Source organism: Rhinopithecus roxellana, chromosome 10 (genome assembly GCF_007565055.1).
Source record: "Rhinopithecus roxellana isolate Shanxi Qingling chromosome 10, ASM756505v1, whole genome shotgun sequence".
Classification (NCBI taxonomy): Eukaryota; Metazoa; Chordata; class Mammalia; order Primates; family Cercopithecidae; genus Rhinopithecus; species Rhinopithecus roxellana.
Genome location: NC_044558.1, coordinates 94,661,668 through 94,687,796, shown reverse-complemented (window position 1 = coordinate 94,687,796; position 26,129 = coordinate 94,661,668). Strand labels below are relative to the sequence as shown.

Genomic DNA, 26,129 nt, shown 5'->3' with positions numbered 1-26,129 from the left:
CCCTTCCCAGGCACCTCCCATAGCCTGGAACCCCGGCAATCCACCAGCCTGTTGTCCTGCCGGTCCCCAGAGAGAGGTGATGCCCTGACTGCGGTTTGCAGCAGTGAGAGTCCTAGATGCATAGAGGCACAGGTCTGCCCAAGCTCACGGAGCTGACAAGCAAGAAGGTTGGGACCTGAACCCAGTCTGCCTGCCAAATACTGGCTCTTGGCCTGCCTCAAACTAAAACCTACCGCTGCCTGGGCTTTCTGGAAGCCTGAGCTATGGAACTGCCAGGTGGGCCTGATGTCCCAGAGTTGTAATTGCCTGTGTGCTCCCCATGTAACCACATGCTCCATGTGGGCAGGACCTGGGTCTGTCTTGTCCCTGGTAACACCGTAGGCACATAAAAAGTAGTTATTGAGTGGACAGATGGACGGGTGGATGGACAGACAGATGGACTAGGCCTGGTCATGCTCCTGGTCTTCAGGCTACGGCAGACCTTGTAGAGACAGTTTAGGGAAAGGTCGCCCTCCAGGGAAACAACCCAGAGGAAAATCAGAAAGTTACAGGTTCGGGTCCCCATGATGACACTTCCTCACCATGTGATGTGGAGCGAGTGGCTTTGTTTCTCTGCAGGTACCGTGCATCCAATGACACCTGCATCCTAAGACCCTTCATTGGCTCCCTCAACAGATGTTTCTAGAGAATCCACTGCACTCCAAATGCAGTGAATGGGAGAGAGAGATGAACTTTTGTAGTGCTGGGCATTGTGGACCTAGTCGATAGCCAGCCCTCTGTGGGGCAGTTGTTATCCTGCTGTTCTCACAGCACTGGGAGTTTTCTAAGAAGTTGTTGGCAGTCTCTTGGCTCACACCTGGGCCTGAGGTTTGGCTCTTTGATCTGAATGTGAACTGTCCATCACCCTAGCCCAGCTGATAGAACGTGGGGAAGCCAGCTTGTCTGGGAACTTTGTTTCTCGTAGGCACCACCCCTTGCCCTGGCCTCGGATAATTGGCCTAATACATCTTGGCATCTGAATTTACATACAGTGCAGGGAGTGATGGATGGCTCTGGTAACCCGGGCTGTCTCCCAGCCGCGGCTCAGTTATCCATCTCGGCGGGCTGCAGAGCCATCCGTCTTGTCTTGTCTCCTCACTCATGGCAGGCCAGCAGGTGCCCTCCGTCCTGGGTCATCCCCCGGCCCCCTCCCAGAGCTAGCCCTCTGAGGCCCCTCTGAAAGCAACACTCCCAACCTACCCCACAGCAGATAGAACAAGTTCCTTTGCTCTGAACATCCCCTGAAGCCCTCCTCAGTGTTTGCCAGCAACTCTGATAGCAAAATCCTGAAGACCTCCATGGGCCCAAGATGCAGAATGGGACATTTGCTCCCACAAAGTTGTCCCTCCATCCCCCTGCCACAAGGGGCTTCTCATACTTATTCCACTAATAGTCATTCCACAAATGTTTATTGAATGCCCACTGTGCACCAGGCGTTGAACTAGAACCCCTAGATAGCTGTGAACAAGAGCTGTATCACCCAGTCATGCACACAGCCCCCACCCTTGAGGGACTGCATGCCATTGGTGGTTGTCAACACTCTGAAGACCCTAGACATCAAGCCAAGCACTTGACCTGCTTACAGTCTGGTTCTCAAGGGAGGGTCCTGACAATAACCCTATGGACACGAATTCTTATCCCCATTTTATAGACACAGAAACGGAGGCTGAGTCACCTGTCCAAGGTCACAATGCTAGTGAGGCATCAAAGCCAGCATTTGAACCCAAGTCAGTGGTCTCTGAACCGTGTCACTGTTTCCCAGACAGACTGGGCTCTTTAGAGGTCTCTGACCTTGACACATAGCATTCGCTCATTCATTGAACCAATAAACATTTCTAGAATGCCTGCTGTGTATCAGAAACTGTTCTAGGCACTGAAGATATCTTGTTCTCATGGAGCTTTCATTTTAGTAAAGAAGTAAAATACACAGTGTGTTTGGTAGTCGTACGTGTTAAGGAGAAGAAAACTCAAGACAAGAACAGGAAGACCAGGCCAAGTGTAGTTGGTGCACGCCTGTAATCCAAGCAGTCTGGGGGGCCAAGGCAGAAGGATTGCTTGAGCCTAGCAGTTTGAGGCCAGCCTGAGCAACATAACAAGGCCCTGTCTTTACAAAAAATAAATTAGCTGGGTGTGGTGGTTTGCACCCGTGGCCCCAGCTACTTGGGAGGCTGAGAAGGGAGCATTGCTTGGGCATGGGAGGTTGAAGTTGCAATGAGCCAGGATTGTGCCGCTGCATGCCAGGCTGGACTACAAAGCAAAACCCCATCTCAAAAAAAAAAGTAAGGGCTTTTGCAGCATTCCCATTTCCTCTGCCTGGGTTGCTTGGCTTCTTTATCTGACAAATTCTTCATCCTTCCAGACCACGTCAGATGTTCCTATCTTGGCAACTCTTTTTTCCAATCACAGTAAGTCACCTTGCTCTCTGTGTTCCTGTCATACTGTTTTTGTACTTCTCATAGTGTATGTTGGCACATAGCGTTAGAATGGCTCTCTCTGTCTACCACACTGTACTGTGAACTCCTCAAGGACAGGGACTGTGTTGGTTGGTTTCTATATACCAGTACCTAGCACTGTGCCTGACACAGAATTGGGCCAGTGATTGGTTGGAATGGATGATTGGATAGAGTTAGATAACAGATGGATGACTGCTTGAGTGATTGGGTACACGGATTCTGGACAAGATCAGTTGGATGAATAGATGAATGGATGATCCTTTTCTAGATGATGAACTGTTGGATAAATGGATGGTTGGTTGGGTGGGTAGATGTATGATTAGATGAATGGATAAAGGGATGGTTGGTTGGATGGGTAGATGTATGACTGGATGAAAATGGATGGTTGGGTAGATAGATGTATGATTGGATGAATGCATAAATGGATGGTGGTTGGATGGGTAGATGTATGACTGGATGAATGGATGAATGGATAAATGGATGGTTGGTTGGGTAGATAGATGTAGGATTGGATGAATGGATAAATGGATGGTGGTTGGATGGGTAGATGTATGACTGGATGAATGGATAAATGAATGGTTAGTTGGGTAGATAGATATATGACTGGATGAAAATGGATGGTTGGGTAGATAGATGTATGATTGGATGAATGCATAAATGGATGGTGGTTGGATGGGTAGATGTATGACCGGATGAATGGATGAATGAATAAATGGATGGTTGGTTGGGTAGATAGATGTAGGATTGGATGAATGGATAAATGGATGGTTAGTTGGGTAGATAGATGTATGATTGGATGAGTGGATAAATGGATGGTGGTTTGGTAGTTGGATGGATGTTGCATAAAGGGCTTCCAGCCTCGTTAGCACTTCAGTGGTTACTGGCAGCCCCTGCCCAAGTTGGGACCACACTATGATTTAATTAGAAGAGGTAGATTAAAGCTCTGCCTCTTCTTTGCCTGATCAGTTTCCATACCCACCCAAAGGCAATACAAAAGACATGTTAGGGTTTCACTGTTCTCCAAGCCTGCCCTAAAAATAATGTCTCTGCATGATGGCCTTTGTCACCTTTCACCAAAATTACTTATACCCAAGCTTGTCTGTTTTGGTTTCTGAGCTCTTGGAGGATTCAGGCTATATCTGGTTTATCATTGCCATCCCCTTTATCAAATGCCTAGCACATCAGAGACCATGAATGCGTTGATGGATGAGTGGATAGGTAGATGAGTGGGTGGATAGATGGGGTCCAGCGTCTTCAGTTGCATCTCCCTGTAGTAAGGTGAAAGCAGAGCTCCTGTTTGGATTTGGGGGATCGGTGACTGTATTGGAAGTCATAATCACTGCTCATCTTGGCTTCTGAAGCCTGGCCTGGAATCTTGACCATCACTTCACATACATATCCTTACAAGAGATAATGTACATAAAGTGCTTAGTGCACTCAATAAGTATTAGTATATATGTAATAATAGACACAAGAAATGTTGACTATGAGCTATTATTTCCTATAAGGAACTTCTGTGTAAAGTTTCATTTGAAGAAAAAGTTCTAGGGCTTAAAAAAATCTGGTGGCAAATATCAGAAAGAGTTAACGGGGGCTCAAAGCAGATACCTAACTTGAGGGATGTCTGGGAAGCCTTTCTGGAAGAGGAGACACTTAAGCTGAGACAAAAAGAGATGAGTAAGATCAACCACAAAGACAGAATGAGCTCATCCGAGCTGAGGGAAAGGAGACTGTGGAACCATGGAGTCAGAAGATTCTGGTGCATTTGGGTTTCTGCACGGAATTTGGTCTGGCTGGGAAGGAAACAAGGAGAGGGGGAAATGGGAGGGACCCAGGGACACCCAGGAGTGAGGAGATTGTCCTAGGCCAGGTTTTAAGCCAGGAGGGACATATTAATAAAGAGATTGTTTCTCTTCATGGGATCTCTTTAAAGCCTAGTAACAGCTGAGGTCCTCATTTCCTTAAATCCAGCTCACAACACTCACTTTTTAGGAGGTTTCTTCTTGGAGTTGGCCCTAGAGGGATATGTCTGAGTGTGAGGTGTCCTTGGAACTGAGAAGAATGTGGGCACAGGTAGGCAGGATCTCAGGTTGTGTCTTAACATGTGTTCCCCTCATAAGAACGCAAATTCTAGCCCAAGGCTCTTTATATAGCTCACATTTTGGGATCAGGTGTGAAATTTCTTTAAAAACTTAAGTGTTCTTGTAAGATTCCCAATCCCTCCTGGTTGGGGAAACCCGGACAAATTGAGAATGCTAGACTTGCCTCCCCAACCATTTTCCTTCCCTAGCCAAGACCCACCCTCCCCTCTGAGAAAATCCAACCTCTTAACCATGTGTGATGTAGTTGGGTAACCAAAACTATCTGTGCCTCCATTTTCTCATCTTTAAATGGGAGACTCAGATATGATTCATGTTTACTGAAGTGTGGGACACATCTCACTGATGGGACATGAAATTGTAAGCATTCAGTAGAGCCAGGGTTAGGAGGGATTGACTTGGGTTCTGAAGAACAGTTCTCCCTTATCTCTTCCATCCTTTTTCATTCCAACAAGCAGAAAGTCTCTGCAGGGAACTGCATTACCTTTAACACCTCTCCAGCACTTGCTAACCTTTTATAACAAACACAGGCAGCAATTATTTGTTTTTGGTTATACTTTTATTTTAATGGCTACCATCTGATTATGGTACACAATTCTCTAGTGACAAGAAAGTGTCCTTTTCAAATGCACTTATTTAGGTTTAAAAAAAAGGGAAGGAGTCATTAGGTAAAAATCAGGAATAGGAAAAATGTGTCTATGATGTCAAGGTCCAAATCATGGTTACTTTTAGGGGGTACTGACAAGGAGAGAGTACTAGGGAGTTTTCAGAGGCACTAGGAACGTGAATGTTCTACATCTTGAACTGGGTAGTGGTTACTCAGGTGTAAACCATTCACTAAGCTTTCGCTTGAGCTCAGGAGTTCAAGACCAACCTGGGCAACATGGCGAGACCCCCATCTCTACAGAAAAAATAAAAACTAGCCAGGCATGGTAGCACATGCCTGTAGTCCCAGCTACCCAGGATGCTGTGGGAGGGTCACCTGAGCCTGGGAGGTCAAGGCTGCGGTGAGCTGTGATCATGCCACTGCAGTCCAGCCTGGGAGACAAAGCAAGACCCTATCTAAAAAAAAAAAAAAAAAAAAATTTAATTCACTGAGCTTAACATTGAACTATGGAACTTAAAGTGATCCATATTTCAAAAAGAGAACCATAGGAGTCGCTTTGAAGAAAAATATTAAATAATCATATTTTAGATGCTATATCAATATGGCAGAATTCACACAGAGGGACATGAGTGGTCAAAGTTTGGACAGCAGTGACCTGAGCGACCTTGAGGATTCCTTCTGGCTCATGTGTTCTGAGTGCCTTGGAGGACTAAGTCCCAACACTGTTCAGCACACCAGTGGCAAACCCTCTCAGAGATATCACTTCACATACATGTGGGGACTTCCAGGGGGTGCTGCAGATCCCATCAGAAGAGCCCCTTCCTCCAAGCCCCCCGCTTCTCCTGCCTTGCCCGGTCCCGGGTGCAGCTCAGCCCCAGCCTCCTTTCTCTCTGCATATTGGCCCGAGCCTCAGCTGCATCTATCATCTGCTTCAGGCTCATTAAAATTATTTCTTTTTAGTTGCAAATGGGCTGTTTATGATGATCATTATTTGAATGGTCTGCGCCGGGCTCCGGGCTGTCTGTCTGCTGCTGATGGCCGGTTAATCAGATGAGTCTCCTCCCTGCCTGGGCCTGGCCCAAAGTCTGGGGCTGTGTTAATCATGGCTCCCCCAGGGCTGGGGGGGTTGGTGGGGCCAGCAGGGGCTGGATAGGAGATCCTGACTTCTGTTGGATTACCAAAGCTGTGTGTGTGGTGGTTCAGACATGCTTTCTAAAACGCAGCTTTAGACCAGTGCTGGTTTATGTTTGTGATAGAATTTTTTTCCAGTCCTTCAAAATAGATATAATGCCATGAGCTTTTTAATTTTAGCTGTGTGTATTATGAAAGACCCGTGCCGATGCTGTCATTGGCCCTCTTGCTTTGCTGATACTCAAATATCCTTTCTTTTAGGGTGGGAGGGAGTGGTTTTTAATGTCTTTGCTTGATACAGTAACATTTGGCAATACTCTACCAGTCTTCCTTTCTTTTTAAAGCAGAATTTTTACTGAGCTGTGAAATTCAGAATTCTTGAAATCATTGATCTGGTGGGGTGTTTTCTTAGCTCTCAGTTTATCTAAACATAAGATTAATATCAGCCAAGGCCAGGCATGGTGGCTCATACCTGTAATCCCAACACTTTGGGAGGCCACAGCAGGTGGATTGCTTGAGCCCAGGAGTTTGAGACCAGCCTGGCAACATGGTGAAACCCTGTCTCTACCCCCAAAAAATGCAAAAATTAGCTGGGCATGGTGGCACATGCCTATAGTCACAGCTACTAGGGAGGCTGAGGTGGAAAGATCATTTGAGCCTGGGAGGTCAAGGCTGCAATGAGCTGTGATTGCACTACTGCACTCCAGTCTAGGTGACAAGAGTGAGACCCTGTCTCAAAAAAAAAAAAAAAAAGACAACATTTATTGAACACTTGAAACTTTACACATCCATATCATTTAAAACAAGTGCCCCGAACACCTCCCAGCTGATGGAGAAGCAGAGCAGAAGCCCACTGAAGAGAAAGGCATTAAAAATTGGCCTTTATAATCCACCAAGGAGATAATCCGCACCTCGGTTATTAGAATTGACTGTAATATATTTCCAAGCCCCTGCTTGAATCACCATACAGACACATTAATGTGTTTGTTCCATGAGATGATGTATGTTAGGAACTTAGGCATAGTGCCTGGTACTTGTAAGCTTTCCATAAATGGTAGTTATGACTATTTACTATTATTATTATTGGTGTTAGTGTGTTTACCAGTGAACTGTGGCAAGAATTCAGGGTTGAAGGACAAGCATAGATTGAGGCAAAATTGAGAAGAACGTGGATGTCAGTGACTTCGTCTGCTCGAGGAAAGATACCAAGGGCTGGGCTTGTGGTGGGGTCAGAGTGAGGGGACTGGTGATGTCCCCCTGCCTTCCCTGGCTCGGTTCTTTCTGCAGTGTGGACACAGCAGACATCCTGTCTGTCAGATTTGCACCCATCAGCAGCCTGAGAGGTGCAGGTGGAGGGAGTTAGGCATAACTGTCTGTGACAACATATCAGGTGGTTAGACTTATCCTGCTCTGCAATTTCCTTTCAGAACCTGGGTTGGATGTTTTTAATGAGGAGTCAAAGTCCACCCCCACCAGGTATATTGGTTGCTTTGTTGTGGGAAGGCACCAGTGTCCCTGCAATAAGAATATAGTGTCAGACACGGCCGGGTGCGGTAGCTCATGCCAGTAATCCCAGCACTTTGGGAGGCCGAGGTGCGTGGATCACGAGGTCAGGAGATCGAGACCATCCTGGCTAACATGGTGAAACCCCATCTCTACTAAAAATACAAAAAATTAGCCGGGCATGGTGGCAGGCACTTGTAGTCCCAGCTACTCGGGAGGCTGAGGCAGGAGAATGGCGTGAACCTGGGAGGTGGAGCTTGCAGTGAGCCGAGATCTCGCCACTGCACTCCAGCCTAGGCGACAATGAGACTCTGTCTCGGAAAAAAAAAAAAAAAAAAAAGAACATAGTGTCAGACACACAATAATCCAAGATGGAGAGCTGTAAACCCATGTCCCAGTTCTGTTTGTCCTGCAGCAATGTAAAAATCACATCTTTGTCTTCAAGAGAGATGAGAAAAACTAAAAAGAACTGAGAGTACGCTGCTGCAACTCAAATTGACCATGGCACTCTAGTTTTTTTCTGTCCTGCCAAGTGAGATTCTGTCCACATGGCCGTGCCAACCAGTTGGGTTTTGTCTACCTTTGTATATTGCTGCAAACACTGATCTCTCCTGTCACTGGATATTTTGGTTGTGATCAGTTGTAGTTTCTTTATTAGAAACTGTGATTAGTTTTAAGTGATGCTAAACCAGAATTCCTCCTTTTTGCTCATAACACCTTGTTCCTCACCTGGCTTAATCCTGGTAAAAACCGGGCTTTTAAACTGGAAGCCCCCGTGTACCTTCAAGTGGGAGTACCCTGTGCTTTGGCAAGAATTGCTTTCAGCACCTTGGAGAGCACCCGTTTCTGCTCCTCCCGCCCCTAACATAGAGACAGGGTCTGTCACCCAGGCTGGAGTGCAGTGGCACCATCACAGCTCACTGCAGCCTTGACCTCCTGAGCTCAAGCAGTCCTCCCATCTCAGCCTCCCAAGTAGCTGGGACTGTAGGTGCAGTGCCACCACGACAAGCTTGTTGTTCTATTTTTTTATAGAGAGGAGGCCACTATGTTGCCCAGGCTGGTCTCGAACTCTTGGCCTCCCAAAGTGCTGAGATGACAGGCATGAGCCACCGCACCTGGCCCTCACCTCTATTTCAAAGCTACTTTGGTGCCTCCACCTTCTCCCTTCTAGTCTCATAATTTTCTAAAGAAGTTAGGCATTTCTCCAGAAATAGAAGTTCCTTGTTGGATTTCTACAAAGAAATCCATAGGCCAGGGACACTCTTCCCAGCTTGGGGTGCCAGGTTTATGGTGCTCTAGTGAGCTGCTATTGAGCAGATTTAGTGACTCTGAGACATGATATAAGACAATTACCATGCATTTCGTCTCTTAGAGGGAAAAGGATTTGCAGTGGGTTAATAGTACTTTTATTTCATTATCTAATGGCAAAAGTGTTTCATTGTGTGTGCAAGATGAATGTGTATTAGTGATGACAAATGGGGTCTTTCAACACGGTGCTGGGCCTCATCATACATATGTTAGATTAAAGAGTTCACCCTAGAAATACACTCCCGCATCTGCGTGTGTGTTTTTAATAAATCTGATTGCAGAAATTTATTGCATCACCGGATTTAGGAAATTATGGGGCTTGATTGCTGCAAATATAATCGGGTGATATATACAGAAATGCTCCTCGAGTTATGGTCCAGAAAAAAAGCCCATCTCGGGATGGTGCAAGGAAGCAGCCGACCACATAAACAGAGCATTTCTTGAATTATGCAAATGAAATCCATGACAACTCATGGTGAATTGTACTCCCCTTGTGAAACTGCCACCATTAAAGTGAAGAAAGCTTCAAGAGGGGTGATCAAATATACATGCACGACCAGCAGACATTGTCTGTGATGTGTGTGAACCGGAGCATCCCCCCTTCCATCCCTCTCCCTTTTTCCCTCGCTAGTACATCCTATAAAAACCTGGTCTGATACCTTCCTTGCATATAAGCCAACAAAACGCCTTCCAATCCATTTCTTCTGAATCCAGGAGTCTTCAATGAAATATTTCTTAGACTTGAAGTGAACCTTAAATGATTTACTGCGAGATACATAAAAGGTCAGCTTACTTCTTATTGGCACCTTCATTTTTCCAAAATCTACTGAAATTAAAAAGCCATCTATATCTTAAAAGGCGTATTTATGAACCTTTAAGTGTAAGTAAGTCATAGTTGGAGCCGTTCCCACCTCTGATATATGAAAGCTGTCGACAGCACTTTCTTCCTCTATAATATGTCCATACAATATGCCGCACTTTACTATTTTGACATGGTTTGGAGATGTTTTCTACAGTTACTGACAAGCTTATGCCATCACTCCTTTGGAAATTTAAGAGGTGGGGCAGGGGGTGGGGGAAGAGATGAAAAAAGAAAAAAAACCAACTCCACCCAACTTTATAGAAGATTATTGATCTGGCCTGACTTCCAATGAGCAAAAAAAGCTGTCCTGGATTTTTTTTTCAGTTGCATCCCAGTTTTGTAAATTATTTATTTGTACCAGGAGTCAATATCCTGTCTTTTCTCAGCTTTGTAAGTTAAGAAAACTTGTTCAGAATGCTGTTTTGTACAATGGTTAAAAAGGAATAAAGAAAAAAAAATCTTTTTTCTTTTCTCTCTCTCTTTTTTTTTTTTTTTTTTTTTTATTGTTCCAGAAGGAGCTTAATTCCGTCGCTTCTGAGCTGTCTGCACGGCAGGAGGAGAGTGAACATTCTCATAAACATTTAATTGAACTCCGCCGGGAATTTAAGAAAAATGTACCTGAGGTATGGTATATTTGCTGTTATAGAATTAACTCAGTAGGAATGCAGATTTCTCTCCATTCAAACTATATTTTGAAAACTGTAGATGTAAGTGACTAACAAGAAAAGAAGCTAATTAGCCACAAAGAAAAATGACAGCCCCCAACCTTTCGGAGTTTCTTGGCCTAGCGGTGCTTAGCAGTGCCGACTGAAGGGAGGGCGGGGCGTTTCTCCATCAACGTCATTGTTTTTCGAGGGTGCTGTGAAACATCCATTTTCCCCCTACATTCATATCCAAGTCAAATGCCTGGCCTTGCTGGCAAAGACAATGTGCCTTAGAGTTCTTGATTTTATTTTGCTTTCCCATTGGCGTCTGGAAGAAGGCAGCCGTCGACTCTCTAACACCCTCTCGGGGCCTGCCGGCGCTCATCATCTCTGAAACTCGGCCTCTCACCCCCTGTACGTGCACCTCATTCTTCCCCTTCACCGCCTCCCTTGCAGTCCCAGCAACCAGCTATGCCTTTTCTAGCAGCCATTGCCGGGAGCTTGGTAGGGGACAGAGAATGACTAGCCCCCAGCAATGTAAGAGCCCCCCAAGGAACAGACTAGAACAGACAAGTTTCTGTTCTTTACCAGCCCTGGATGTGTGAATTCTTTTCCTTCCTCTCACAGGCCCCCCTATTGCTTCTCAAATTACAAAACAAATGATGAGAATAAATACAAATAGGGAAAGTAAAGCCCTCTGACTCTATATAAAAAGGATGTGGCACATCAGGGCTGTGACAGGGAACAGACATCAGGGATCTCTGCGGCCAGATCTCCCCAAAGCCAACTGTGTTTCATTCTGGTCAGCAGAAGGTTAACATCTGTCCTTACCTGCTCAGGTGTGCTGCAGGAAGGTGGGGCAGAGTTTGGCATTCAGATGGGAGACTTTGATTCCACCAGTTACACTCTGCCAGTCTGATACCGGGATTGGTGGGGGATCCTGTTGCCATCTCGCTGTTCAGGGAGGGGAACATGGGAAGACAGGGAAGAGGCAAACCCAGCTAGGGATCAGGCCATATGAGCACAGAGGGGAGAAGCCTCAGGTCCACCTCAGCCTCTTAGCTGCAAAACCCTTCTCACACAAGTCATAAATGTCTTTGGTTCTTCAAGTCAAGAGAAGGACTAGAATCTAGCTAGAATTTGTCCATGGAGCAAGTCTGGAAGGAAGAGAGTGTCTACGTGGAGAAGGGGCATGAATCTCAGGTCTAAAAGCCTCTCCCATGTTGTGGCTTCAGAAAAGCCAAGCCAGGCCTTTGGTTTGACTCCAAGAGCCAAGAAGGCACCAGTGATGCTGAGAACCCTTCCTTCACCTTTTAGAACAGAGCTCAGCTTGGTCTAGAAACTAATTTTTCTCCCCAGAATGAGGTTACCTTTGATTCTCCTTTGACTCCAGGAAGCAAAGCTGAATCCGCCCCACATCTTCACAGCTGCACATGCCCTCTCTCTAGTCAGCTTAGACCCTCTGTCTCATCCTCCTTCTCCTAGCCCAACTGACTTTCTTCTGAGGCCATGTGGGAGCCCCCAGGTGATGAGGGAAATCCAGGCCATGTTTTAAGCCTCTGAGTTCAGCTTACATAATTTTAATACTGCATAATTATGCAATTATGTAATTAGGAGGAATAAGTTTCCATTCCTATTATAGTCGTGCCTCTGAAAATTCTCCTTTTTGGAGCCAGTCTCTCCTGATGGAGAAAGTCACGCCGAGGCTTTATTTAAGAGCTCCTCTGGCTGGTGCCCAGCTCACCTCCTGCTCGCGCCTGTGCTGGGCGTCCCCCAGCCGTGAAGCAGACGAGGCGGCGTGCTTCTAGAAATGGGCGGCATTAGCACGAAGTCCCGCCAAGCCTGTCCCTCGCAGAGTGCTCAGATACTTGAGTGTGGGGCTGTGAAAAGGGCCTGTTTGGGGAGTCCAGTGACCTGGGTTCAAATTCTAGCTGCGCCATTTACTTGCTGTGTGACCTTGAGCAGGCCAGCCCCTCTTGGGGCCTCAGTTTCCCCTTCTGTAAACTTAAGGAACTGGAGAGATGGTTTCTGAGAGGTCCCATCCAGAACTAATGTCCTGAACATGGTCTTGAACATGGACCAGAGGTCTCCCGCCATCACATTTTTATTTAGTCTGTAAAGTCTTTTGAACTTTATGGTGAGTTGCCAATATTTAGCATCACAGATGATTTCACCTAAAAATTGGATTTCCGGTGTCTTTTGAGAATATTTGGTAGATTGTGCAACCCAGAGGTTCCGTGCTCATGCTGCCGTCATCAGCTAGAGCAGAGCACGTCACTCCATCGGTGGGGCTTGCATTGTCCCAGCCTCCCTTGTAGTTGCTTCCTGCCTGGCCTGGTGGGCATTTGAGTTCACCACCTGTGACCCAGATTCTCAGAAGTTTCCTTCTCCATGGCTCAGCCTTGCACCCATGGCCCCTTATGGTTAAGTCTACTAGGCCTGTGTCTCCCCTGAAGGTCCCCAACATACATCAGTCTATCAATCAGTGGCTCAGGAAAGCCCCAGGGATCTGGAATCAGGGGCGGAAGCAACACATTATTATTTCCATAATGAAGGGGTTTATTCTTTACCTGCCCATAAGTCTTCTTCAGCCTATCTCTTCCTTTCCTGTGCTGTCTGGGGCACCCCCTCCCCACCCTGTCTAGTCCCTCAGTGCCTCCCATGGGGATTACTGGTAGCTGTGGCTGATTGTGATGGGGGAGTCACACCAGCAGATCTCACAGGAAACTGGAGGATTAGGTTTGGAGTCTCAGGACACGTGGTTCTTAAGGCTTCCCTCTTACGTGCCAGGGAGAAGAACACATAGGAGTTTGCCAGGCTAGCCCAAGTTGCTGGGATTCTCAGGTCATTCATGAAAGCCAGGAAATTAGGGTCTGGAAATAGGAGGCTCAGGGTGACTGGGACAAACTTCTCCTCTGAAGACAGCCCACATCCATAGAGTTCCTCAAACATCTGCACAGCTCAAATGGGGTAGAGACCCAGCCTAGACTGCAGAAACTGCACGTTCTGGTGAGGAAGGAGAGTCAAGTACACAAGTGGCATTGCTAAAATGCAAAAGGCAGTCTTCACTGGAGAGGTGGCTACAGGGTAGGGTCACGGAGACCTTGCAACCTGAAAGAGGCTGCCCCGGGCGACACCTTGAAGGGCAGAAGGTTTTCAAGGAAAGACTTCCATGTAGTGCTAAGCACGGAGAATTCAGGTTACCTCTGCAGCCCCCACCCCACCCCAAAGTGTGACCTGGGATGGACTACCTGTCTCACAAGAGATTTCGCATAAAAGACCATTCTATGATCAAATCCATTTGAGAAATGCCACTTCCTTTGTCTTCTGGAAATTCCCTGCATGCATTATGAAAGACTCCAGAAGGTCCTGCAGGAAAGAAACCCCTTGGACTTGACATTTCCCAGTCTGGTGTGGCTTGGTACCCCTATTTGTGTGTGTCCCTTATGAAATCCAATGGAGTTCAGGCCCCATGGGACATGCTTAGGAAATGCTGAGCCAGGGACAGCAGCGAGCTACAAGCAGGGGCCATGGGGGCGTCCCACCTGGCACTGTAGTGAACTCTTTGCTGATCTCTTTTTCAGGAAATCAGAGAGATGGTGGCTCCTGTATTAAAAAGCTTCCAAGCCGAGGTAAGACCCAGGGCCCACAGCATGTCAGAAAAGTGCCCCCCATGGCTCCCCTTCCTGTCCCACCTAGAGTTGCCCAAGGGGGCCAGCAGCCTCCAGAAGCTTTGGAGAAACTTCCCTGTCCCCATTGCAAACTCTGTGCCCTTCCCTCTGGTGTCCCATCCCAATGGTGTAGTGATAAGAATTGGTTCTCTGTTCAGTTTGACAGAATTCAAGTCTGATTTCCAAGAAATCTCCCTCTTCCTAGACTTTGCCCAACCTTACACTGGCTCTGCTACATGTAAGATCTGTGACCTTGGGGCATACACAGTGGCTCACACCTGTAATCCCAGTGCTTTGGGAGGCTGAAGTGGGAGGATCACTTGAGGCCAGAAGTTCAAGACCAGCCTAGGCAGCATAACAAGAACCCCATCTCTACAAAAAAATTAAAAATTAGCTAGTCATGGTGGCACGTGCCTGTAGTCCCAGCTACTCTGGAGGCTGAGGTGGGAGGACTGCTTAAACCCGTCACGTTGAGGCTGCAGTAAGCCATGATCCTACCACTGCACACCAACCTGGGTGACAGAGTGAGCCCCCGTCTCTAAAACAGTAAAAAATAAAATTTAAGAAAGATCTGTGACCTTGAACAAACCTACCTCACCTTCCAGGTTTGGTTTCCTATCTTTAAAATCAGAGATTGATACGAGATGACCTTTGCCCTCTCTTGGCATTCTGCTCTCCTTTGATTCTCTGAGGCAGCCTTGCAGATAAGTCCACACAGTTACCAGCCCAACCAGAAATTCTTTGCACCAGCCCACTGTTTGAGTATAAAACTGACATTGTCCGCATTCTTTCCTGCCAACCCGCAGAGCCCTAGTCCCTTTGCTGTCCTCAGTAAATAATTTATCTTGCCTTTTGGAAGCCCTGTGATCAGGGTGAACCGCCCCCATTTCTCCTCTTTGCTTGCCTTCGTAACCAAGAGTCTGATAATGTCCATTTGGCTGGCTGGCACAGGAGGCAGGCCAAGAAAAGACTGGAATCATGTGGGTCCAGGGATTTCTAAAGCGTTCCATCTTGAGGGGGCTCTTCTCAGGCTTTCCTGGGCTCAGGCAGGACCCCAGAAGGATTGGCCACACTCGGAGCTCACCAGAGGGGATGCATTTTAAGTCTGTCATCCACCAAGCGCCACATTACTTTAAATATGTCTCTTTGGAACCACATAAGCACATAAGGTAATATTAAAGTAAACAATAACTGGATTTACACAAATGTCGCTGATTTCCATATTTTTCATCCTTTCATTTTATTACCGAGTTGACTGATGTGCTTATTTATTTACAGGGCCATCCGGTATTGATTCATTTGGTTGCGAGGTGCCTGGGCTGGGAAGAAAAAAACCAGAAAGACCAATAATGTTAGGAATGGGGGTTTTCATGACTTTGTGTTACAAAAAAAAAATAGAGGTTCCCATCTACCAACTCCTAGTCCCAGGAGAGCCGCTCAGCACACAAGCTACCTATAGCAACTGATCCCTCTGCCCAATCTAAAGACAGGCATTGAGCTGTTTGTAGAGAGCATCACTTTCTCAACTGTTTCCTTGCTTGAGTTGGTGTGAACAGAGCTTCCGTTGGCCTTTTAGAACCTCAGTTTTCCCTATCTGTTAAATGGGAGTATAAAGACACTGGCAAGTCTTTTCATGTTGTTTTGAGGATTAACTGAGATCTAATGCAGGGAAAGGGTTTAATATAATGTCTGACACATGAAGAGCTGTTAGCGGGTGAAGAGCACAGATGCTGAAGTCAGCCTGGGTTGGCATCCCACCTCTCCCACTTACTAGCTGTGTGATTTGGGGTGAGCTACTTAACCTCTCTATGCCTCCATTTCCTCATCTGTAAAATGAGATACTAATTATACATATTTCAGGCCAGGCAGTGGCTCACCCCTGTAATCCCAGCACTTTGGGAGGCCGAGGAGGGTAGATCACTTCAGGTCAGGAGTTTGAGACCAGCCTGGCCAACATAGTGGAACCCCAACTCTACTAAAAATACAAAAATTAGCCAGGTGTGGTGGCGGGCACCTGTAATTCCAATTACCCGGGAGTCTGAGACAGGAGAATCGCTTGAACCCAGAAGACGGAGGTTGCAGTGAGCCAAGATTGCGCCACTGCATTCCAGCCTGGGCGACAGAGCAAGACTCTGTCTCAAAAGAAAAAAATATATATATACATATTTCACAGGGTGAGATTGAGGAAGAACAAAGTTAACACAGATGAAGTGCTTAAAATACTGCCTTGCATATAAGAAGTCTTGGATATTTTATTATTCCTATAAGCAGTGACCTCCAATACAGGTTTACTGGGTCTCTAGTATGGCTGAGCAGCCATCTGCCACTTTCCTAACTAGGTGTTAAAGGCTTTTTATCTCAAAGAAGGGTTTGAGGGTTTTTTTTTTTCCTGTAGGAGGTGGGTATGACTTATGTTAGCTTTTCAATAGGAGAAACGTTAGGTTTGGGTGATGTTTGGGAGAAGACCTGACTGCAGCATGGTAGAAAATACATGCAGGTCTGACTCAGGCCTGGTCAAAACCTCAGCTCTGCTCCTAAACCAGCTGTGTAGCCTTGGGGAAGTTCCTTAACCTCTCTGGACTTCAGCTTTCCTCCTCAGCCAAATGAGGCTAACAATAAGGATTCAGAAGCCAGGTGTGGTCACTCATGCCTGTAATCCCAGCACTTTGGGAGGCTAAGGTGGGAGGATCATCTGGGGCCAGGAGTTTGAGACCAGTGTGGGCAACATAATGAGACCCCATCTCTACAAAAAAAATTTTAAATTAGCTGGGCATGGTGGCTCGTGCCTGTAGTCCCAGCTACTCAGGAGGCTGAGGTGGGAGGATCACTTGAGGCCAGGAGTTCAAGGCTGTAGTGAGCTATGATTATACCTCTTCTTTCTATTATGGGCAACAGAGCGAGACCTGGTCTCTTAAAAAAGGAAAAAAGATTCAAAAACTTTAGCAGCATGGAGTCAGTCCCAGGGTCTGGCACACAGTTGGTGCTCAATAAATACTGGGACAGAGAAAGTCTTAGGCCAAAAGGAAAGATAAAGCAGAATTCTCGTTTTCAAAACCCATGTGGCACATTGAATAGATGCTGCTTTAATAGCTGGAGACCTTAAAGAACTTTGTTAATTTTCTTAAGAGGGCTTTCCATCGTCCCTTTAATGTACCAAGAAGACTACATTTGTCTGGAATTTTATTCCTGAAACCCCTGCTTTTCTCATGATCTATTGACTAAGCCATCGTGGCCTCTGCGTCCTCCTTGCGCCTCAGGGGAGAGACGCCGCCAAAGGAAGGTGTTAATAAAAAGCATCTTCTTCGTCCAGAAAAAGCTGCACATGCACAGGCCGTTTATAATCCAAATTTGATTTTCATTTTAATTTTTTTAACGAGGCCTCATCCTTTATGCCGCTCTCCTCTCGCAATCCACTGGGCTCTGGGCTGGCGCTGCGATTCCCAAGTGGGTATTAATCACCTCCTGGAAATATTCTCTAGGGCAAATACCGTCCCAAGTCACATAAACTAGCCCATAAAATGCCAGGGCTGAATATCACACCCGTCATTCCTTCTTCCCAGTGCAGGCCTTTCCTTGAACTATACCATGTTCAGTTTCATGGTATATACCATGAAATATATGATGTTCAAAAAAGATACCATGTTATTCCTGAATTTTGCTTCACCAGCCCTGGTGTGTTCAGAATCTGGGCATACTTCTTATCTTTTTATATTATATATGTGTGGATCTATCTTTTCTTTCTTTCTGTGTGTGTATGTGTGTGTGTGTTTGTGTGCGCGCGTGCACCCCCTTGTGCCAGTGGGAGGGGGCAGAGAGGAAGTGAATTTGCCCTGCTGTGAATCAAGGAAGCTTCTCTGTCTGCCTTGATTGCTTAAAGGACAGTTTTGATTTCTCCTGTTCAGGGAAACAAAGACAGCCGGAGAAGGTGGCTTAATGGAGACAGCTTGAAATGGCCAAAGTTTGAATATCCTTGTGTACAGAGAAAAGAGCAAGACGAAAGCCTCGCTAATTATAAAAGTTGCTTTATGAAAGATAATTCAAAGCAATAATTTAGCAAACATAATCAAGTCGCACAGATGGGGTTGTTGATGGATGGATTGCAACATGCAATTAGCAGTTCTCGCAGTTACATATCATTAACCCTCCGAGCACAAAAATTATTTTCTCATTATTAGTTGAAAAGGTAAAATTAAGCTGACTAGACAGTAAAGGAACAAACTACAATTAATTACCTTCATTTATTACAGTCATTATTTTAAACTTATTTTTACTTGGAGGGAGACATGAAAACATCTAAATTAAAAGTTTTGTTATGCTAACTCAGAGGTGAAACTTTTCTGAAGCGCGTGTGCACCGGCCCAGCTTGAGATTGTCTTTTTCTCTGCCGCCTTTTTCTTTTACCATAAAGGGAATGTGGCCTGTATGGTGGAAAACCTTTTGGGTTGGATTAGAACAGAGACATTCACTTGGGCCTGATTGAAACACAGTAGTTTGGGGACCAAGTGGGCCGACCTGGCCTCTGACGCCCAGGGGAGGTTAGACACCCATGGTCTGAGCCCCGCCCTAACATTGACAAGCTTATGTGACCTTGGCGAGTGACTTTATGTCTCTGAGCCACTGTTTCCTCATGTATAAATAGGGTCAGCTTATATGATTGCATGAGGTTCAGTGACATTCTGTGTGTCAAGTGGCCAGTGAGTCACTTGTTGCCAACATGGTGGGCGTGCATGGTTGCGTGGGACTGAGAGTGTTCTCCCTCTAACAACTCAGGGTCTGGGGAAATTCGTGTGGCATGTTCATCTTCTAGGAGCTTAGAGAGAGGGTTAAAGATGCATTAGATCATCAACTGAGCCCATGTAATCGTTTATTCACCGCAGCAAGCATTTATTGAGTAGCTGCTGCATACTAGGCGGGGTTCTAGATGCTAGCCCAGTGATGGTCACCTCGACCCCTTCTTGGTATGAGGGAGAGCAAGCATTTTTGCAGTACCCAGAAGAAGGACTTCCCAAAGAAGATAAGGCTACCCTTCTATTGGCACCATGCAGGTCCGCTCAACAGATCCTTGTGGAGAACTTTCTGTGTCCTGGGCTCTGTGTGAGGACTGTTGCAGATCCAAAGATGGTGAGACACCATCCCTGCCCTCAAGGATGTCCCTAGGATTCCACATGGAATCCTTTAAAGAAAGAGAAAGAAAAAATGTCTGTAGGAACCGAGTCCCTGTGATTCTGAAATAATATCCAGGAGCCCAAGGGAGGCCGTCGGTTCCATCCCAGAGGTTCTACTTGTTTGCTGCACTTCACATTGACACCCTGCCCCCGTGACAGCAATGGCAGTGTCTCCATCCCATGCACATCTGCCATGTGTCCCTGCATTCCCCGCCAAGAGATGGAGTCTGTGTCTCCATACTTTGAATCTGCTCCTGTGCCTACTTTGACCAGTAGAACATGGCGGAGGTGACACTGTGCCATGATCCAGTGTAGCCTTTAGCCTTCCTGCTGGCTCTCCCCATCACACCTCTCCAAACTCATCCTTTATGTGAGAAATGTGACTACCTGGAGACCACCCTGTGTGAGAACCCCAGCCTGCATGGAGAGGGTCTGGGGGATAAGACAGCACATGGAGGAGAGGCCAGGAGAGCTGAGGTACCAGACTGGAGTCAGGGGCCATGGTGGACGTCCAACCCAGTCGAGCCGTCGGATGACTGCAGCCCCAACTGCCATCTGACTGTGAGCACCTGGTTCATTCACATCTCAGGGTGTCAGTGCTTGCCATGCCCTGTGCCTAAAATGCTCTTCCCTGCACCATCTCTTTGCTGGATGAGCTCCTTTCAAATGTGAGGTCCTGGGGAGCAGGGAACCCTCCCTGACCACCCCAGCCCTCCATCAACCCTGGAGCCCCTCGCATTCACTGGTGCTTAGCATCATCTGTCTATGCATCTGCCTAAAGCTAGTGGCTCGAGACTACTGTAAGGACTTTGACTGTAACTCTGAATAAAGTGGGAGTCATGGGAGGCTTTAGAGCAGAGGAGGGACCAGCTCTGACTCAGGTTTTAACAGGATCCCTCTGGCCACTAATCTGATAATATGGGGGCCCTGGTCTCTCAGAGATGACCGAGAGGAGAGATCATTCCTCCATCCCCCCTGCCCCAGGCCCAGATGCTTTCTGAGACACTGAGGTTTTTCTGCTTTTCCCACCAAGACAATCGTGGGTGGGGAAGGATAGTCCTAACCTAGGAGAAGACCTTTCTGGTGGGTCAGTACCTGTGCTTGCAGCCAGGCTTCCTGAGAGGGGAGTGGAGGGTTTCCTCATAGCTGAGATCACCCGAGATGTGCACGTCCCTCCCTACTCTGGCCCCGAGCCCCACCCAGCCCCATGTGCTGCATCCTTCTTTGGTTTCTGTGCCCTGCTTCTGCTCCGCGTCTGCCTGCAAACTCTTGCTCTTCTGTTTGAGCTGAAATTTAATTACAGGGCTTTTTTTTTTTTTTTTTTTTTTTTTTTTTTTTTTTTTTTGCCTTTTAACATTATTTGCTCTTCCAGCTGTCTTTGATGGCATAATTCTCTCACTCCCTAAACTACCCTTTACCCTGGTACTCCTGGCACTGGTATGACTATCCCTTTGTAAACAGGGCCCCCTTAGAACCACAACAGATATTAGATGCGTGCAGTTCTGACAGTAGGGGAGGCCACAGGGAGCAGGGGAGGCCACAGGGAGCAGGGGAGGCCACAGGGAGCAGTGGCCTTGCTGGCTGGTGAGGCCACCTTGGGGGATGAGCAGTAGGGGCAACTGTGGCTTTTGGGGCCAAATTGACTCAAGCTTTCATTTTGGCTCGTCTACTTCCTGGCTGTGTGACCTTGGGCAAGGCATATAATCTCTGTGGCTTTCACTTTCCTCTGCTTTTACTGTTTTTTTTTTTTTTTTTTTGAGACAGACTTGCTCTGTCTCCCAGGCTGGAGTGCATTGGTGCAATCACAGCTCACTGCAACCTCCGCCTCCCGGGCTCAAGCAATCCTCCCACCTCAGCCTCCCGAGTAGCTGGGACTATAGGCACACACCACCACACCCAGCTAATTTTTGTATTTTTTTGTAGAGATAGGGTTTCACCATGTTGCCTGGGCTGGTCCTCTGTTTTTAAATGGTGGTAATAGTACCCATTTCATAGGAGTGATGGGAGTGCTCGATGAGTTGATACTTGAAAAGCCCCAAGAACAAAGCCCACCACATGGTGAATGCTTCGTGAGCATGAGTTGGCATCCCCAGCAGGTGCGCTGAGACTGAGTATATCACATTTATCCCTCCCATGAGCCCCATGACGAAGTTTCTGCTCCTGCCCATTGCTCAGGTGAGATGACTGAGGCTCAGCCTGCAGCCCACGGTAGTGAGTGGGAACTCGGGCAGGGACACCGGCTGGCAAGGTTTATCCATCACTTAGGGGGATGCCTCTTGTGTCACCTCCTCTCAGCAACGCAGCCAGGGAGGCACAGCTGGTATCATCCCCTTTTATAGATGTAAAACCGGGGCTCGGAGAGGTAAAGTGGCTTGCCTGAGCTTACACAGCAATTCATCAGCTGAACAGAGAGCAGAAGATGCAAACCTCAGCTTAGAGGGCCAAACGGGCCCCTTGAGGGATCTGGGGGTACAGAAGGAGCTGAGGCTGGTGATTCTAGATTTAAGGCCCAGCTGGAGATCTGCAGGTGGTTAGGGCCGGAAAGGAGCTCATCACTCAGCCAGGCCCAGGCCTTTTAGATGTTTCTTTGCTGAACTGTTCTTTCAGGCAGGATCTGCCAGGAAAGCCCACCGCATACAAAGAGCTGTGATTCGAGCCCAAGTCTGCATATCCAGCCCAGAACTTGATGCATAATAAGTGCTCAATAAACGGAGTGTTGCTTGCAGCTCACATCAGATATAATGAGGAGAAGACCTCCCATTCTTTCTACTACCCCTGACACGCACATGTGCACACACATGACCCACCCTTTTTCCTCTGCCGGAGTGCAGTGGCACAGTCTCGGCTCACTGCAACCTCTGCCTCCTGGGTTCAAGCAATTCTCCTGCCTCAACCTCCCGAGTAGCTGGGACTGCAGGAGTGCGCCTCCACACCCAGCTAATTTTTGTATTTTTTTGAAGAGACGTGGTTTCACCATGTTGGCCAGGCTGGTCTCGAGCTCCTAGCCTCAAGCGATCCTCCTGCCTCTGCCTCCCAAAGTGCTAGGATTACAGGCGTGAGCCACCGCGCCCGGCCTCCCCGTCCTCCCTTCCTCTTTGATAACATAGTTGCTTTGATGGTGCATCGTCCTTGACTGCCCATAACCCAGTCTTGCCCCTCTGGAAGTCTGCCCTGCCCGGCTTGGGGTAAAACTTAACGATAAACTGAATGAACGTCCTTCCAAATTTAATATTAAGAACCCACCAAAGCATTATTGAACCTGTCATGCCATATTACAACCAAATTAAGAACCAGCAGCAATCCTCTTTCATTCAGTATTATATGCCTTATAAAGTAAATTATTAATGCTTTTTTCCCCCCAGTTAAGCAGTTATTTGCAGTTGTTCTGGGTATTTCTCATTAGAAATAACATCATCTAAAGAACGATATTGATTGATTTTTTTAATCTTGGAGTCATGGACGTGAACCACATATTTATATGACATTCCCTTTAACTAGAATTCTTGCGCTTTATTTTTATATTATTGATCTTTTTGACACGAATTGCTTTTTGGCCTTGTGCGAATGTTGTAAGCTTTCCGCCTGCAGAGGAATGGGCTGGCGTCTGGGCCGGGCTGGGAAGAGTGATGGCTCCAGCCGCGTGGCAGTAACATTCCCGCACATTTAACAACAATTAGTCTGTGCCGACGCCATGGTAGGCTTTCGTGTATGAAAATTTACAAGCCTTTTAATGGACTGCATTATGGAAGGCCGTGCGGGGCCAGTCGGTGGGGAGATAAGGCCACTGGGCGTGCATCCATCTCACGGCTCAGTCGGCCCAGTGTCTCTCAGTGCTCACGTCTGCCTCCTGGGAGGTGGGAGACGCAAGATGGAAGCTACCGCGACAGCCCCACCGACACCAGCGTGGGTCATGTGGGCCTCGTGCAGTCCTGGTCACTTATCTGGTCAGTAGATGTTTGTTGAGCACCTACTAGGTGCCAGGTGTGGCGCTAGATGCAGGGGCTAAGGTGGTGAACATCACTATTTACTCATGCATTCAGGAAGAATTTGAGTACCCACTGGGTGTCAGGAGCGGCACTTAATTCCGGGGGTGAAAGGGTGAATGCAGAGTCCTCGTTCATCTGGAGCCTGTGGCAGTGGAGAAGTGACTTAAGCTTAGAGTCGCCTGGAGCCGGGTTCAAATTGCAGTGCTGCCGATTGCCGGGTTCTTCAGTGAACTTCAGTTTCCTTGTCTGTAAAATGGGGACGCAGCACCTAGGAAGGCTGGGTGGATTCGGTGCAGATCAAGAGCTTGTTGCAGAGTAGAGAGGATCATGGTGATTCAGTGTTGCTGCCAGCTGAGCTCTGGACACTCTTTCTGTTCTCTCCAAAACCTAAGGTTCCAGACCCGCCTTCCCACTGGGCTTCAAACCTGGTAGCTCCTGGGGTTGGGGCAGTCTTGTGTCCCCCTCCTGCTCACTCGGGCTTTCTCCTATATTTTCTTGTTGGAAAACCAGCCAGGGCAGCCAGCTGGGGGCAGACAGTGATGGAGTCTTCCTAGAGGGCACACCCCCAGGGGCCGACCCTCTTCTCCCCAAATGCCCTCACCCCCCAACCAGCTCCCCCAGAGCACACCCCTGCCTCCCTCCTGAGACCTTCATTTCACAGCACGCACTTGGCATCTGTTGTCTACAAGGGTGAGTGCCAGGCTTCAGAGATGTGGCAACGGGTGGCCCCAGATACCTTTCCTGTCCTCACAGCATACACGACCTCATGGGAGAGACAGATGGACCCACACACTCCCAGACAACGCCAATGACAATCGCGTTATGGTTGAGTTTCACAAAGTCAGGATATGGGGATGGGAGAGAGTAACCAGCCCACCGATTTCCTCATTGAGAAATGCTTTCTGGAGCCCCACTATATGCAGACCCTGTGCAGTGCCCTGGGGATAGGCAGGGAACAAGACGCATGCCCCGTCTCTAAGCTAAAAGTACAGTGAGGGACATGCATACTTACGTCATGCATAGGAGTTACCTAAAAGATAGTATAGCACAGTGGTTAAGAGCATGGCTCTGGAATCAGACTACCTGGGTTCAAATCCCAGCTTTTCTACTTATTACAGTCATCCCTCAGAATACGTGGGAGATTGGTTCCAAGACCTGCCCCCACACTCAAAACCATGCAAGTCCCCCTGCATATAGGAAAACCTGGCTCTGCATATGTGCAGGTTTCACATCCAGTGAAAACTATGGTGTGTGTGTCGATATTTTTTTTGAGACAGAGTCCCACTCTGTCTCCCAGATTGGAGTGCATTGTTGCAATCTCAGCTCACTGCAACCTCCACCTCCCATGTTCAAGCAATTCTCCTGCCTCAGCCTCCTGAGTAGCTGGGATTACAGGCCTGTGCCACCACACCTGGCTAATTTTGTATTTTTAGTAGAGACGGGGCTTCACTATGTTGACCAGGCTGGTCTCAAACTCCTGACCTCAGGTGATCCGCCTGCCTCGGCCTCCCAAAGTGCTAGGATTACAGGCGTGAGCCACTGTGCCAGGCCTTAAAAACTATGTTTTTTATTGCATTTGGCTGAAAAAAAAAAAAATCTGTGTGTCAACACCTGTGCAGTTCAAACTTACATTGTTCAAGGGTCAACTGTAATCTGTGACTGGGGCACTTTTCTTTTTCTCTGTGCCTTGATGTCTTCATCTGTAAAATGGAACTTGTTGTCATCTGTAAAATGGTCTTTGCAAGCCACTGCAGGCTGACCCCAGTAAACCACCATAGACAATCTTTGTACCAAGTGAGAACAGAGGTACGAATGGCACTTCACCTTATAGGTGAAGGTGAAGATCAGATGAGGTAATAGATGTAAAGGTGTAGAACAGTGCCTGGTGCAGAGAAACTTAGATCAGTGTCAGAGGCTGCGATTACCATGATTATTACAATTAAGATGATTATGACTCTGAAATAATCCCCCAGTGTATTGACTAATTGTGGAGGTGCTGAATGCTGCCTCCACAAAGGCAAAGTACATTGCACCCAGAAAGGGCCCCCGCTCTTGGCCTAGCTCAGAGGCAGAGGGCTGGACTGTGTGACCCCCTAGGTTCATTGTCAGAATGGGTCCCCTGAAGCAACACCTCCAAATTTAGATACAGAAGGAACCTTTCTAGATGTGGGTATCCTCTCTGAGGTGGACCCTGCGAGAGACCTTCAGACATCCAATATCACAATCAAACCTCCCAGATGCCCTGAACAGCGGGAATGAGGCCCAGAGAGGGTGAGAAACCCACCTTAGGTCACACAGCCAGGAGAAGGATGGGCCCGGGTCAGGTCACTTTCTCTCTAGCCTGTCTCCTGTTCCATAAAATGGGTTCTTGTAACATCCACCTTGTTTATCCTGGGGGGATGGGTAAAGAACCAATGTGATCACCCAGTTGAAAGAAATTTGCCTGGCTGGGTATGGCACCTCACACCTGTAAGCCCAGCACTTTGGGAGGCCCCAGTGGAAGGATTGTTTGAGCTCAGGAGGTTGAGACCAGGCTTGGTCTCTACAAAAAACCTTTTTTTGGCCAAACACAGTGGCTCACGCTTATAATCTTAACACTTTGGGAGGCCAAGGCAGGCCGACTGCTTGGGCTCAGGAGTTCGAGACCAGCCTGGGTAACAT

The 26,129-nt window shown here is 47.4% G+C and overlaps 1 protein-coding gene across 2 annotated transcripts in view; it reads left to right on the top strand.

Annotated features, from left to right (window-relative positions):
• CUX2 (cut like homeobox 2) overlaps positions 1-26,129 on the top strand; it is a 319,783-nt gene that overhangs the window by 171,495 nt on the left and 122,159 nt on the right. For both annotated transcript variants that reach the window (XM_030938312.1, XM_030938313.1), the window contains exons 2-3: positions 10,515-10,625; positions 14,231-14,278. In XM_030938312.1, the coding sequence (XP_030794172.1) occupies positions 10,515-10,625; positions 14,231-14,278 (159 nt within the window). The remainder of the gene's footprint in view (positions 1-10,514; positions 10,626-14,230; positions 14,279-26,129) is intronic.